The sequence below is a fragment of the Diaphorina citri genome, unplaced genomic scaffold, assembly GCF_000475195.1.
Source record: "Diaphorina citri unplaced genomic scaffold, Diaci psyllid genome assembly version 1.1 scaffold794, whole genome shotgun sequence".
NCBI classification, from domain to species: domain Eukaryota; kingdom Metazoa; phylum Arthropoda; class Insecta; order Hemiptera; family Psyllidae; genus Diaphorina; species Diaphorina citri.
The window spans coordinates 112,175-128,511 of NW_007378226.1; the positions used below are offsets into that span (position 1 = coordinate 112,175).

The 16,337-nt window shown below is 36.3% G+C and overlaps 1 protein-coding gene across 1 annotated transcript in view; it reads right to left on the reverse strand.

Annotated features, from left to right (window-relative positions):
- LOC108252742 overlaps positions 1-16,096 on the reverse strand; it is a 38,843-nt gene extending 22,747 nt beyond the window's left edge. The window contains exons 1-4 of the mRNA XM_026825691.1: positions 16,047-16,096; positions 14,978-15,572; positions 14,341-14,834; positions 14,206-14,254 (exon numbers count right to left, since the gene is read on the reverse strand). Coding sequence (XP_026681492.1) covers positions 14,206-14,254; positions 14,341-14,834; positions 14,978-15,572; positions 16,047-16,096 — 1,188 coding nt within the window. The remainder of the gene's footprint in view (positions 1-14,205; positions 14,255-14,340; positions 14,835-14,977; positions 15,573-16,046) is intronic.
- Positions 16,097-16,337: the final 241 nt, after the last annotated feature.

A 16,337-nucleotide genomic window follows, 5' to 3' on the forward strand; every position in this document is an offset into this window, starting at 1 on the left:
GGAGGACTTACTATGTAGGAGAGATCAATGTTTACAAAGATCTACCTCGGCGACTGAGATTGGAATCTTTGAACTTGATTTTAAATCGTTCGGGATGAGTAGTTTACGTGATCTGAAGAAATAATGCTACGTATTGCATTCGGTTTTATTGTACCTTGCACGGTGCAAGTTGCACCATAAAGTTTTGTGCCCCGCAGGAGTCTTAACAACTGTTTCACGATTGATGTCTACTCCCTAGAGGAAACTGCAATTTCGTTTCCATTTTCAAGAAGGTAATATGTTTGCCGGTTCAGATGGTTGGCGTTATCTAGATAGTATCACAGATTCTGACAAAGTATCAGGTTAATAACAACAATACCAAAAGTAACAACCAACAACCAGAATGAAATAGTAATAATGTTTGATTTTATTGCTAAAGATAAAGCTGCCCGCTTACCAGGTTAGTGAGGCAACCTGGAAGTTCCGGATAAAAAAAAGTATTATGTCGACAATATTGTGTAGCTAAACCATCTCCAAGAATATTGAAATGAATCTAAACGACATATAATAAGCACTTACATCAAATTCACTCAACTCTAAAGAATGTATCGCCAATTTATATTTGAATGTCCTTACATGTGGTTTTGTACGACATCATTTCCTCGTGACTGGGCACTAACTTGTTCTTTATGATAATGTTTTTCCAACATACTTTTGTTGTTTAGTTCCATAAGTCGTCCTCTAAAGTTTTTGTGTTGCCTCGCTTGTGACTCCTTTAATTTTAGGAGGAACTGTGTCAGATTAGAAACTGGGGTCTAAAAATCAACATAAACAAAGTAGGGATCAACTCCTAGTGCTACAGGCTACCTAGATCGAGATAAAATTGCGGACCTCTCATTCAATGAGGTATTTATAATGGTGCGAGTAGGTAACTATGATAGTAATAAGATAAGTACAGAAGTAGGTAACACTACGTCACTTATGCTAGGATGTTAATAGTTAATATTTAATGACATACCTAGTAAAGAAACCTGTTGGATCCCTGGACAACATTCATATTTAGCAACACGATAATGGAAAAAACTTCTCAGATTCGTAGTTCCTCATGTCATAACAACAAATCATACAGTTCTCCTTTTACCTCTGTTACGTTTTCTCAAAATTTCATAGACATAAAGGTTTTCTCTGTTCTGGTCAATGGACAAAAGGTCAAAGACATACGTTTTCTCAAAATTTCATAGACATAAAGACAAATTTCATAGACATAAAAAGCCCTCTTTCCCCCAGTAAGTACTTACTTTACTTTCCGTGTCCGCTTTGACCAATGACCATGTCAGATACTCCTCTTCCAATACTCTGCAACTTGGATCGCTGCATCATTTGTAGCAGCAGTAAGTACTGTTATTATGAAATTCTTTGTTAGAAGTTTCAAATTCTTTGTTCAGAAAAGTTCGAGATACCGAAGAGTTGGAGCTATTGTACTCCCTGACATGGATTCGGCTAATGTTATTGTTCCTAGTGCTACAGGCATACCTAGATCGAGATAAACTTGCGGACCTCTCATTCAATGATGTATTTATAATGGTGCGAGTAGGTAACTATGATAGTAATAAGATAAGTACAGAAGTAGGTAACACTACGTCACTTATGCTAGGATGTTAATAGTTAAGTTTTTAATGACATACCTAGTAAAGAAACCTGTTGGGTCCCTGGACAACATTCATATTCAGCAACCCGATAATGGAAAAAACTGCTCAGATTCGTAGTTCCTCATGTCATAACAACAAACTTTTACCTCTGTTACCTACGTTTTCTCGAAATTTCATAGACATAAAGGTTTTCTCTGTTCTGGTCAATGGACAAAAGGTCAAAGTCATACGTTTTCTCAAAATTTCATAGACATAAAGACAAATTTCATAGACATAAAAAGCCCTCTTTCCCCCAGTAAGTACTTACTTTACTTTCCGTGTCCACTTTGACCAATGACCATGTCAGATACTCCTCTTCCAATACTCTACAACTTGGATCGCTGCATCATTTGTAGCAGGAGTAAGTACTGTTATTATGAAATTCTTTGTTAGTTTCAAATTCTTTGTTCAGAAAAGTTCGAGATACCGAAGAGTTGGAGCTATTGTACTCCCTGACATGGATTCGGCTAATGTTATTGTTGGCAACATTGACACAGACACTCCCCGCAATGTACACAGAGGTAAATGACATAACAGAGATTCTTCAACAAGTTATGTTTGTCACGTGATCCGTGATCAAATTATGTTCTAATTATGTTTTTTGTTGGTGGTGGTACACTGGTACAGTGTTTTGAAGACATTGCGGCATAGTAAGGATAGCTCAGAGAATGGATCACATACTAACATGGATGATAGCGGAACTGATCCTAACTTTGTATAATTCTCTTTGGTTTTCAGATATTTTCGATATAATTATGTTCTTTATTTTCATTTGATTTTTTTTTTTAAGATTAAGAAATCATTTTTTGACATAACCAATTAAAAAAATGTAATTAATAAAGATATGCATCGGTAATTCGTCTACAAGAAAAGGTTAAAAGTTGTTTTGACAAATGGTATCTAAAGCTAAGAAGCGAACAGAATTTCAAAGTTGACATAAACGGACGCTGCAGGTTCGTACAATGTCGTTTTAATCATAAAAAGTTTACGGTCGTCAAAGTGGTCCTTTTTATTGAAAAGTCACTAAAAAATAATAACAATAAAACTTTTAATGTAGAATAGTTTCTACATAATAATAGGTTGGATAAATTGATAAATATTGTGTTTGATAAGTTTGATTTCCTAATAAGTGTATGTTTCTAAAGTCCAGTCAGGTTCAGGTCTCACTTTTTTTTATCAATACATCAATAGTGTGGAAACTTTACACTCGCCATTGGCATTGGTGTAAAATAAAGATACCTACCTACTTTGAGAAGTGCTGCAATTGTATTTATAATCATATCTCGTATAGGTGTAGGTACCTATATTTAAAAAGATAAAAACTGCATACTCCTACAAAGTGTTTCCAAAGAGCTTTTCTGCTGAAGACCTGGTTTGAATTCAAAGAAATAATAATAGAAACATCAGAAACCTAGAAACTGAGAAAGTACAGTAGAACCTCGATTATTTCAACCTCCATTATTTCAACTCTCTATATTATTTCAACCCCAAAAATCAAAAATCAGTTCAAAATAGGGTATTTCTTAACCATTTTGTTCTTTTGTATCTAAATTTTGCACCCCTTTTCCATTGTTTTAAACGGAATTTCAATTATTTCAACTACCCTCGGTCCCAATTAGTCTAACTTAAGCCAACCCAACCTAACTTAACCCAACCCAACCTAACTTAACCCAACCCAACCTAACTTAACCCAACCCAACCTAACTTATGATTTCTTTTTGTTCGTACAATGTCGTTTTAAGCATAAAAAGTTTACGGTCGTTAAAGTGGTCCTTTTTATTGAAGTCACTAAAAAGTAATAACAATAAAATTTTTAATGTAGAATAGTTTCTACATAATAATAGGTTGGATGGATTGATAAATATTGTGTTTGATAAGTTTGATTTTCTAATAAGTGTATGTTTCTAGTCCAGTCAGGTTCAGGACTTCAGGTCTCACTTCAACTGCCTATTTTTATCAATACATCAATAGTGTGGAAACTTTACTCTCGCCATTGGCATTGGTGTAAAATAAAGATACCTATTTTGAGAAGTGCTGCAATTGTATTTATAATCATATCTCTTATAGGTGTAGGTATTAAAAAAGATAAAAACTGCATACTCCAACAAACTGTTTCCAAAGAGCTTTTCTGCTGAAGACCTGGTTTAAATTCAAAGAAATAATAATAGAAACATCAGAAACTTGGAAACTCAGAATATACAGTAGAACCTCGATTATTTCAACTCTCTATAATTTCAACCCCAAAATCAGTTCAAAATAGGGTATTTCTTAACAATGTTGTTCTTTTGTATCTAAATTTTGCACCCCTTTTCCATTGTTTTAAACGGAATTTCAATTATTTCAACTACCCTCGGTCCCAATTAGTTGAAATGATCGAGGTTCTACTGTAACCTGATTTCCAGAAATGAGTAAGTCGGACAGTGGCACAAAGCCTCCCTCATCTGCTTCCTCTCATTCATCCCAAGCACAATGCTCCACCATGTGCCAGTACAACGTGCACATTAGATTTCCCAGAAATGAGTAAGGCGGACAGTGGCACAAAGCCTCCCTCATCTGCTTCCTCTCATTCATCCCAAGCACAATGCTCCACCATGTGCCAGTACAACGTGCACATTAGAAAGACATTGGAGTTCAATGTGAGAGGCCCAGCCTGTGTGTATATCAGCGAGGATGATCAGATCATGGTACCAGGTAAGCTAATCCTAATAGAAAACAAGAGTAACGACGAATTAAAGTTTATGTTTCGTTCGGTGCTCATCAATGTTGTGATTCAATCTTAGCAACCGTTATGTCCTTTTCATCATTTTCAGTCACACCAACAAGTTCCTGAGGAGCCATCCTAGTTAACTTGGTTGGTGGCGCGTCTGCGTTGTAACGCTAGGCCGCGAGTGCGATTCCCACCCGGGGAGGATTTTATCCTGAACGGATAATGTTCTTTATCGGAACGGCTGGTTTTCTCCTATCCTGTCTTCCTTCTCTCTTCGATTTCGGAACGATAAAACCTTAGCAGTTACAGTGCCCTCTATCAAACCTCTTCAAAAACAAAAGGTTCCTGGGGAGTTTGTACCAAAAGAGCTAGTCTTGTAGGAACAGATGATTGCATATGTAGTATTAGTGATGTACTACCGGAACAATTTAATTATCTTTGATAAGTCCTGAACACTCCCTAGAGACGTTCCCAGAAATGTTGAGACAAAGACCTTTTCGTGGCCTGATAAAATGTCATTCAGTATCAATATCACCCACCCACTGTTCAAAACTCAAGCGAAAGTTCATGTTTTGATAGTGCCCTCATCAAACCCAATTACTGCATTGTTAATTAACAGGGAACTTGTTATAATTGACCGCAATGGCGGCAAAACTTGGTTATTGTTTGGAATAAAAGCGACTCTTTCCTTCAGGGAAAGATATATCATATGGGACAGGAGTAGGAGGAGAACAATCTCCCGATAAAACAAGCATGTGAGAAAACGAATTCAGAAATGATTCTAATACTGGGGTTTACCTACTCGGGATTGAGATGAAACAAGGATTTCCCTATATTTAAGAGCCAGGTCAACCTCGGATTGAACTCAATCCTGAGACAATCCACGGTGGTAAAACTCGACCTAAGTGTTTCACGTTTCACATAAATTGGTCATCTTTAGATTGCCACAGCGGTTACAATTTCGAACCTAGATTTTCCGAAATAAATAGAGTAGATTTCAAATTTTCCGAGTCTCTATATTGATTCTCAATGCCCTTGTATTGTTTCAAGCCCCATTCTGATTTTCGATTGATAATTCTTGTTCTTCTTGGAGTAAAAAATGTAGGTCACAACAAGCCGACTATTGTGAAGATACTCATACATCATGTTCAATATCATTCTGCGGTAAGTCTGGTAAGTTGTAGGGGGTCTTCATCTTCAGCATTGAAACTTGTGACATTTTCATTAGCCTGACTTTTACATCTTCTTCTGTTCAGTGGTGTCAAAAATGTGGGTAAAAAATTTCGTGGAAGGATGCGTTACCTTTAGGGCTGTTTGCCCCCACATCTAAGCCTCGGAGTGAGCTCTTTTTGGGTATAAGTTCAAGTCTTCCTCATAATTATTTGATGGGTTGAACTCAAATCACCTTATTTTGATTATTTTTTACCTTTGAAATTCAAAGATAACTCGAACTAAGGATTGAGTTAGGCTAGATACATAGCATAACGAAGAATAATTTAGCAGTTGTGGAACAAAGATTGAAATGATAAGTATACGTCAATTAATTCCAAAATGTACAAACGGTACTGTTTTCTTTTTCGTCATTTTATAAATGTCTGTCGTGTGTTGTATTCTAAACAACAACACCATTCGTCAGTAATTGGATAAGCTAATTGCTCAGTTTTTGCGGTATTGGTTTTCAGATTGGATACTCAACTTGGTGTACACCTTGTTTCCCTGCGGTAAGTCTGGTAAGTTGTAGGGGGTCTTCATCTTCAGCATTGAAACTTGTGACATTTTCATTAGTCTGACTTTTACATCTTCTTCTGTTCAGTGGTGTCAAAAATGTGTGTAAAAAATTTCGTGGAAGGCTGCGTTACCTTTAGGGCTGTTTGCCCCCACATCTAAGCCTCGGAGTGGGCTCTTTTTGGGGATAAGTTCAAGTCTTCCTCATAATTATTTGATGGGTTGAACTCAAATCACCTTATTTTGATTATTTTTTGCCTTTAAAATTCAAAGATAACTCGAACTAAGGATTGAGTTTAGGCTAGAAACATAGCATAACGAAGAATAATTTAGCAGTTGTGGAACAAAGATTGAAATGATAAGTATACGTCAATTCATTCCAAAATGTACTGTTTTCTTTTTCGTCATTTTATAAATGTCTGTTGTGTGTTGTATTCTAAACAACAACACTATTCGTCAGTAATTGGATAAGCTAATTGCTCAGTTTTTGCGGTATTGGTTTTCAGATTGGATACTCAACTTGGTGTACACCTTGTTTCGAGGATGATATCGCTTTACGTTTCTCAGAACTTATTTAAAGTTCATTTTAGCTTGTTTCCCCGTCAGCTATTATGTTTCACAGAAAGCAGAAATGTTGTAAAATGAGGACACAATTCTTAAAATAGATTTTCTCGAAGATTATGCAATTATTAGATATCATCCCTACCCTTATTAACCAAGTGTTTGTTACTTATTTGATTTTCTAAATTTGAACAACCTGCATTAGGAGTTTTCAAATGTTCAGGAATAAAAACATCAGCGCCAGCTAAGTTGTAAGCTCTAGGCCGCGGGTCCGATTCCCGTCCAGGGCGGATTTTATCCTGAACTTCCATCCTGTCTTCCTTCTGTCTTCGATTTCGGGACGATAAGGCCTTAGGAGTTACAGTTCCCTCTATCAAACCTCTTCAAAAACATCAGTTCTGTTCTAATGTTCAATCCTAGGGAACAAGTCCACAGTTTAAATCGACGCAATGGCTTGCCTATATGTATTATAACAGAAATTCTTCAACAAGTTATGTTTGTCACGTGATCCGTGATCAAATTATGTTCTAATTATGTTTTTTGTTGGTGGTACACTGGTACAGTGTTTTGAAGACATTGCGGCCTAGTAAGGATAGCTCAGAGAATGGATCACATACTAACATGGATGATAGCGGAACTGATCCTAATCTTTGTAAAATTCTCTTTAGTTTTCAGATATTTTCGATATAATTACCTATGTTTTTTATTTTCGTTTGATGATTTTTTTTTTAGATTAATAAATTATTTTTTGACATAACCAATTAAAAAAATGTAATTAATAAAGATATGTATCGGTAATTCGTCTAGAAGAAAAGGTTAAAAGTTGTTTTGACAAATGGTATCTAAAGCTAAGAAGCGAACAGAATTTCAAAGTTGACATAAACGGACGCTGCAGAAAATACATTAAAAAACGAGTTGGTTCATCTTCTTTCTGGTAAGATCTTGTACACCATGGGCAGCAGTTACGTAAGCTGAATCCTTAATCATACCAGAAACAAGACGCCAGCAGCCGCAGCCAAAGGAAAAGACAACTTTGTTCTCATTGAATACATCATGAACCCACAACAAACAGGGCCAGTGGATGAGCAGGTATGACCCGAGAAGTCTTTAGGATCAGGAAGGTTACAGCGAACAACGTGCAGATTATTTTGCATTGCGTGATCCTGAGGGGGGACGTAGGGACTTTTGAGTGAAAACATCAGAAAACCTTCAACACAGTCATGGCCTCATGGTTCACACATTGTGAGTTGGGACGTTGAGGGTAGGGCCTGGCGATGGATGTCGACTGAAACCGTCCACACTGCCTCGACAACATAGATACACCTCATGGATCGACGCGACAGCCGTCGACTATGTGTAGACATAGCTTATCTAATACATAGCTGATTACTTGGACACTGCGAGTTACCTACACCACGGGCATTTCATTTCCCACATCGAGCTCTCCTTCATTAATAATTAGCAATAACTGTTACTAATTATTTATTCATGATAAACTATTAACGCTCTTCCCGTGGCAATAAGACAATGGTGTACCAAACAGGGCCAGTGGATGAGCAGGTATGACCCGAGAAGTCTTTAGGATCAGGAAGGTTACAGCGAACAACGTGCAGATTATTTTGCAGTAAAGACACTGAGGTTGAGTTTGTAAAAGTGGGAATGTAGGTAACGCACATTGAAGCAACTGTCCTGATAGAACTTGAGTCTTGAATAGATTCTATTGAAGATAAAACAAACTAGACAAATATTACAGAGGGCGAAAGAGCATATAAGAGGTGCGTGGAAATACAGGGTTGAAAATGGAAATAAATGAAATTGGACTAGCTCTAGCATAATTTTTACAATACAACGAAACCTGTCAATAAAAAAAAAATTAAATTTAATGAAGGGAGGAGAGATGGAAATGGCAAGGAAGTTGGTAAACATAGCTACATCCAAATTATACTTTCTTTAGATGGTAGAAATTAATTAACCAGAGACGAAGTATACATTTCACATACTACGTATACAATGATTTCTATCATAGGAGTACCTATCTAAAGGTTGCAAAGATTTGCGTTAACATCATAGATTACAATCTTTTAGATTCTCCAGATTTTGCTAATCGTGATTTTCAAATTCCACGAACAATTGTATAACTCAAACAGTAAGTCTCATGTCTTCAACAGGATCTGTTCAGCAAATTGTTATTTTTTTAATTTGACAAACTCTAACATTAAAAATCTTTCCAAATGCTTGCACCATTTACCAAAATTACCTAGGTTCAATGTCAGTGTGATTTCAACAGAGAGTAAAAGATTGAAAAAATCGAGTAACGACATGGTACCAGGTAAGCTATTTATTTCCTGGTAGGAAACAAGAGTTCGTTGTACTGTAGAATTCAAGAGAATGGCCCCTACGAGGTTCCCGAATATCCGAAAGGGCCCAAAAACTAATGTGATGTATGAAACATTTTCGCCGAAGTTCATCAAAGTCGGACGAACGGGACGAACCGTGAGAGGTTATAAGTAAGGACATGGTACCAGGTAACCTTTCCTGGTAGAAAACAAGAGTTCGTTGTACTGTAGAACTCAAGAGAATGGCCCCTACGAGGTTCCCGAATATCCCAAAGGGCCCAAAAACTAATGTGATGTATGAAACATTTTCGCCGAAGTTCATCAAAGTCGGACGAACGGGACGAACCGTGAGAGGTTATCGGGGGACAAAAAGCTTATAAAAACTAAATGCTCATTCGTTGAGATCAAACTTGGACTCTTCTTGTTAATTTTGGTTAATTATGTTCATTGAAGCAAGTGTCCTGATAGAACTTGAGTCTTGAATAGATTCTATTGAAGATAAAACAAACTAGACAAATATTACTCGACAAATATTACAGAGGGCGAAAGAGCATATAAGAGGTGCGTGGAAATACAAGAACTTGGACTAGCTCTAGCATAATTTTTACAATACAACGAAACCTGTCAATAAAAAAATTAAATTTAATGAAGGGAGGAGAGATGAAAATAGCAAGGAAGTTGGTAAACATAGCTACATCCAAATTATACTTTCTTTAGATGGTTTAATGAAATTAATTGACCAGAGGCAAAGTATACATTTCACATACTACGTATACAATGATTTCTATCATAGGAGTACCTATCTAAAGGTTGCAAAGACTTGCGTTAACATCATAGATTACAATCTTTTACATTCTCCAGATTTTGCTAATCGTGATTTTCAAATTCCACGAACAATTGTACAACTCAAACAGTAAGTCTCATGTCTTAAGTAATTCAACAGGATCTTTCAGCAAATTGTTATTTTTTTAATTGACGAACTCTAACATTGAGGATCTTTCCAAATGCTTGCACCATTTACCAAAATTACCTAGGTTCAATGTCAGTGTAATTTCAACAGAGAGTAAAAGATTGGAAAAATCAAACCAAATGAAATTGTTTATTCTGTGTTAAGGCAGAGCCTTTTCACAACTTGGATGTCACAGCATTACTAAGTGACTCATTTGCACTCAATTCCCATTTCCAACAATCTTTTATACTGATAATGCCACCACTTTTCGCTAATCAGTTAAAGTAGCTACTCAATTGTCCTCAATAATAAGTAAGAAATTAGATAAATTCAGCACAACCAAAATCTCCTAATGAAGAAGAATCGAACAACTTATTGATGTGTCATTTGCAAATAGAGACACTTCTGCGAATGTTGCAATAAATATGTTGTTAATATTTGATGTTGATGAAGACATTTATCATGATGAGAAACAGTCAAACAATTCTGCTTGGTTAATTTGTTAGACGTATTGACGGATTATGTTTCGTTCGGTGCTCATCAATGTTGTGATTCAATCTTAGCAACCGTTATGTCCTTTTCAGTCACATCAACAAGTTCCTGAGGAGCCATCCTAGTTAACTTGGTTGGTGGCGCGTCTGCCTTGTAATGCTAGGCCGCGAGTGCGATTCCCACCCGGGGAGGATTTTATCCTGAACAGATAATGTTCTTTATCGGAACATTATCCGTTCTGGTTTTCTCCTATCCTGTCTTCCTTCTCTCTTCGATTTCGGAACGATAAAACCTTAGCAGTTACAGTTTCCTCGATCAAACCTCTTCAAAAACAAAAGGTTCCTGGGGATTTTGTACCAAAAGAGCTAGTCTTGTAGGAACAGATGATTGCATATGTAGGTAGTATTAGTGATGTACTATCTGAACAATTTAATTATCTTTGATAAGTCCTGAAGACTCCCTAGAGACATTCCCAGAAATGTTGAGACAAAGACCTTTTCGTGGCCTGATAAAATGTCATTCAGTATCCATATCACCCACCCACTGTTCAAAACTCAAGCGAAAGTTCATGTTTTGATAGTGCCCTCATCAAACCCAATTACTGCATTGTTAATTAATCCCTGTCCAACTTGAATTAAAAGACGTATACGGTGTACTTCATATGTCACATAGTGGCGGAACTAAAACCCCTACGTATTTTTGTACGAATAAAAATTTTCGCTCTCAAGTTAGACTGAAGTCAATTTTGGCCCATTATATGTTTGGAATTGATGCTTCAGTGCTACTTGAGAGACAGTATTTTTATAAATATGGCTCAGTTGGGCAGGGGAGATTTGAGATGTACTATGAAATAAGGACAATTTATTAAACTGTTGAAAAATATTCCCTCTATCGTGTCCTGAGTCCATAGACTGTTTTTCTTGGTCTTTTCTCCCTCTCGGAAAAGTCGATATAGGTAAAACTATTGAGTTGAATTGAAAGGTATTTCAATTCAAACCCAAGTACAGGTTGAGGCTACGCCACTCGTTCAATGACAGACAATAATATTATAACATGATATGGTAATATGATAAATAATAGTCAACTATTTATACTGTTCTCACATTCTCGTATGGGCGTTTGCGAATTCATACAAACATCTCAATGGCTATTGTCACAAAATCCTAGACATTTAAATTATCAAATAATTAAAACGCAAACTCATTAACAGAACCATAATGGCAGTAGCTAACATATAATATTTGAATGAAAATCTCCTTCTGCTAATTTGACATATTAATGCTAATTTGGTAGATATTATAGCTCATTAAGAGCTGTTTGCATGGTTGCCTCTTCACATCTTGTATTTTGAAAGTCATGGTAAGAAATGATTCGTGTAAATGTAAAACGTTTTATTATTATTTTAAATATTTTCAAAAGGTTTCACAGAATTATTTGCTTCAAAGATGACTTCATTAGTCTGTGTATTTAGAGTTCAAATCCCTTTGGTCGGAGCATTGTAGCAGCAATACAATCACTTCACATTGAGTTTAATCTGGTTAACTGAGTCGTTAAAGGTTATAGACCCGTGAACTATTGGAAAATACATAAATATCCAGACACTAATAGCATTGCAAGTACTCATATTATGTCTTAGCTTAGGAGATGTGAGATCAAACATATCATTTATCAAGAGCGAATAACCTTCGTAGAAGCATGCTGGCATGGCGCCTGGCTCAAGACATTATAATTTACATAGATATTTCTCTTAGACTACTTAACGGGTTGAGATATAAGACCAGCTATCCTAATGCTTTTTCTGCTAAAGGACTAGGCCAAGGTTCACCAATTTTTTATTGATAAAATATTTTGTGAGGATCATCATTTTGGTCAATTTGTTTAATGTTAAGGCCCACCAGACATCTAATTAGCATTCCATGGCAGTGGTCAGTTCTTCTGCCATGGTGAAGGTCCTCTGATGTGACCTCGGTAATGGCATTCCTTTTATTTTAATTCGACTCATTTAGTTAGAGAACTGTATCATGTCAATTCTTACTTGTCATAAGTCATAATTATCTAGGTATGCGATACCTAAGTCATAAAAAAAAAACCGATTAGATAAAAAGTAATGGGTATGCTATTTTGGTAGAACGAGCAATATTACCTATCTACAGATAATAAAAGTCAAGATTTTACTGACCAAAGTCTTTTTCTCGTTTTATAGGCTTTGAAATATTCCCAAAACTTTTTCAATGGCATTCCTTTTATTTTAATTCGACTCATTTAGTTAGAGAACTGTATCATGTCAATTCTTACTTGTCATAAGTCATAATTATCTAGGTATGCGATACCTAAGTCATACAAAAAACCGATTAGATAAAAAGTAATGGGTATGTTATTTTGGTAGAACGAGCAATATTACCTATGTATCTACAGATAATAAAAGTCAAGATTTTCTGTACTTACGGAATTTGAAGTTCGATACTGAGCCTCATATTGCTTGGATGGTTTGACGGAGTTTTTGTCAGAGTGATTAGGTAGATTATTTAAGAAGAGCAGAATAAAAAATGAATAGCTCATCTAATTTAGCTAAAAACAGAAACCCAAGTTCAGGTTGAGGCTACGCCACTCGTTCAATGACAGACAATAATATTATAACATGATATGGTAATATGATAAATAATAGTCAACTATTTATACTGTTCTCACATTCTCGTATGGGCGTTTGCGAATTCATACAAACATCTCAATGGCTATTGTCACAAAATCCTAGACATTTAAATTATCAAATAATTAAAACGCAAACTCATTAACAGAACCATAATGGCAGTAGCTAACATATAATATTTGAATGAAAATCTCCTTCTGCTAATTTGACATATTAATGCTAATTTGGTAGATGTTATAGCTCATTAAAAGCTGTTTGCATGGTTGCCTCTTCACATCTTGTATTTTGAAAGTCATGGTAAGAAATGATTCGTGTAAATGTAAAACGTTTTATTATTATTTTAAATATTTTCAAAAGGTTTCACAGAATTATTTGCTTCAAAGATGACTTCATTAGTCTGTGTATTTAGAGTTCAAATCCCTTTGGTCGGAGCATTGTAGCAGCAATACAATCACTTCACATTGAGTTTAATCTGGTTAACTGAGTCGTTAAAGGTTGTAGACCCGTGAACTATTGGAAAATACATAAATATCCAGACACTAATAGCATTGCAAGTACTCATATTATGTCTTAGCTTAGGAGATGTGAGATCAAACATATCATTTATCAAGAGCGAATAACCTTCGTAGAAGCATGCTGGCATGGCGCCTGGCTCAAGACATTATAATTTACATAGATATTTCTCTTAGACTACTTAACGGGTTGAGATATAAGACCAGCTATCCTAATGCTTTTTCTGCTAAAGGACTAGGCCAAGGTTCACCAATTTTTTATTGATAAAATATTTTGTGAGGATCATCATTTTGGTCAATTTGTTTAATGTTAAGGCCCACCAGACATCTAATTAGCATTCCATGGCAGTGGTCAGTTCTTCTGCCATGGTGAAGGTCCTCTGATGTGACCTCGGTAATGGCATTCCTTTTATTTTAATTCGACTCATTTAGTTAGAGAACTGTATCATGTCAATTCTTACTTGTCATAAGTCATAATTATCTAGGTATGCGATACCTAAGTCATAAAAAAAAAACCGATTAGATAAAAAGTAATGGGTATGCTATTTTGGTAGAACGAGCAATATTACCTATCTACAGATAATAAAAGTCAAGATTTTCTGTACTTACGGAATTTGAAGTTCGATACTGAGCCTCATATTGCTTGGATGGTTTGACGCTTTGTCTTTTTTAAGGCTTTGAAAAATTCCCTGACTTTTTTCGATTTTTGGCACTTTTTCGTGAAATTCCCTGACTGGTTTGACGTTGGTATCATCCCAGTTAGAAGATGAGAGATCCTGAGAACTATCTTCACTTTTCTCCTCACTAGAGGATTTTCTATCACGGAAGTTGAGCTTCTCATATTCATTTTGTCCATCCCTGCATTGTAATCCTGATCCATACAGAACAACATTACGTAAACCGTTGGATACTGTGGATAGGTTTTCATGAGTAAATAGTGGCACTTTAGAATTTTCAGGAGATCTTCGCGAAGAAGGAGAATCAGCAGTTGATGAAGTGGTTGGAGTGGGTGAAAACTCAGAGAATCCACTACTCGTTTCTTCAGACGAGGTAGAAGATTCTCGAGTGTGCTTTTCATAAGCTGGAGGCTCATAGAGTGACAGCTTTCCAAGTCTTTTTAGCAGAGACAGCCTACCGGCTTCTGCATCAGAAAGAGGTCGATTGCTTAGATAAGGTTCTGAAAATGAACTTGTATGACTAAATGCTCTACTAATCGTAGCTACTTCACTTTGATTTAAATTTCGAGAGAGTTGTCGAACAGCTGAATCTGAAGACAACATGTCCCAATTTTTGTTTATAGTTTCGCTGAGGGTCTTAAGCAAATCTTCGGGTGATAGTTGATCCTTCTGGTCAATAGTGTAGCTACTTCACTTTGATTTAAATTTCGAGAGAGTTGTCGAACAGCAGAATCCGAAGACAACATGTCCCAATTTTTGTTTATAGTTTCGCTGAGGGTCTTAAGCAAATCTTCGGGTGATAGTTGATCCTTCTGGTCAATAGCAAGATTGATCGTTTCAGCAAGATCTTTGAGAATATCTTTTGTCGAGTCGGCTTTCTCCTCATAACCCGCCTTTGGTCTGATAATGAAATTGCTTCCTTGAGGTGAAGCCGACTTTTCATTTTCCGAATGCCAGTCCGTACTTCTTTCTTCATTTTTGTAAGAGGGTTGTTTTTTGTACTTTTCATTTCGAGGCCAAACAGGACGGGGAATCGTGTAGTCAATGCGAATATTCTGGTCTTCTGGTATTGGATTCAAAGTACTACTTTGTTTCTTACCACGAACTGCCACTAAAATACTTTTTACAAAACTTGTGTTTTGCTCCAGGATTGTGACAGATTCTTTTTGAAACGACTTGTCCCCTTCAAACCCAGCGTTTATGTGATCAGAGGAGTATCCCGAACTTGATTCTTTCAAGTAGTTGTGCCAGCGTTTCTTCCCCTTTGAGTACCCGTCTTCTTCAAATAAAGGATTAACTCTGAAACAGAAATAAAGGAGAAACATTTAATTTAATATATTTTAAACGTTCAGAACTTGTTAGAAGTTTTGACAATGTTAAACAAAAAGGTCCATGTCATGTAAAGTGAGTAAAACATATTTCAGTTCCACTGCATAAGTTCAGCAGAGCGGTAAACACCTTGTCGTACTTAATTAGAAAAGTTTTCACAAAATTTTCACTTCCGTATAAACACACAACACATGCTGCAAGGTATATCCTAATACATGATATGTTCCAAGCATCGAAGTACAAAGGTATCACTTAGTTTCAAGAATATCATCAACCTAGGCTCTATCAATGAAAGTTCACTGGAGCATGTCACATCTTTTGTCTTTTGTTCTCTTCAAGTATCTACATTCTAAATTCCTCAGTACAATCTCAATTCCTCATTCCATTGATTCCTCAAAGCACTTTGAAACGAACCGCCTCCTTATCCACCTATTACCCTATTACCTTTGTTCAAACAAGACAAAGTATCCCCAGTTCAAGTTACCTTCTGACATATTTCATTGATTGCCTGTACGAGCTTAACGGGGTTTTATACGAAAGGGCTTCACATGAAATGACAATTCCTTAGATAATCTCCAAACTGTAAGATTTACCATAGAAAAGATAGGTATTGTGTGATCCTGAGGGGGGGCGTAGGGACTTTTGAGTGAAAACATCAGAAAACCTTCAACACAGCCATGGCCTCATGGTTCACACATTGTGAGTTGGGACGTTGAGAGTAGGGCCTGGCGATCG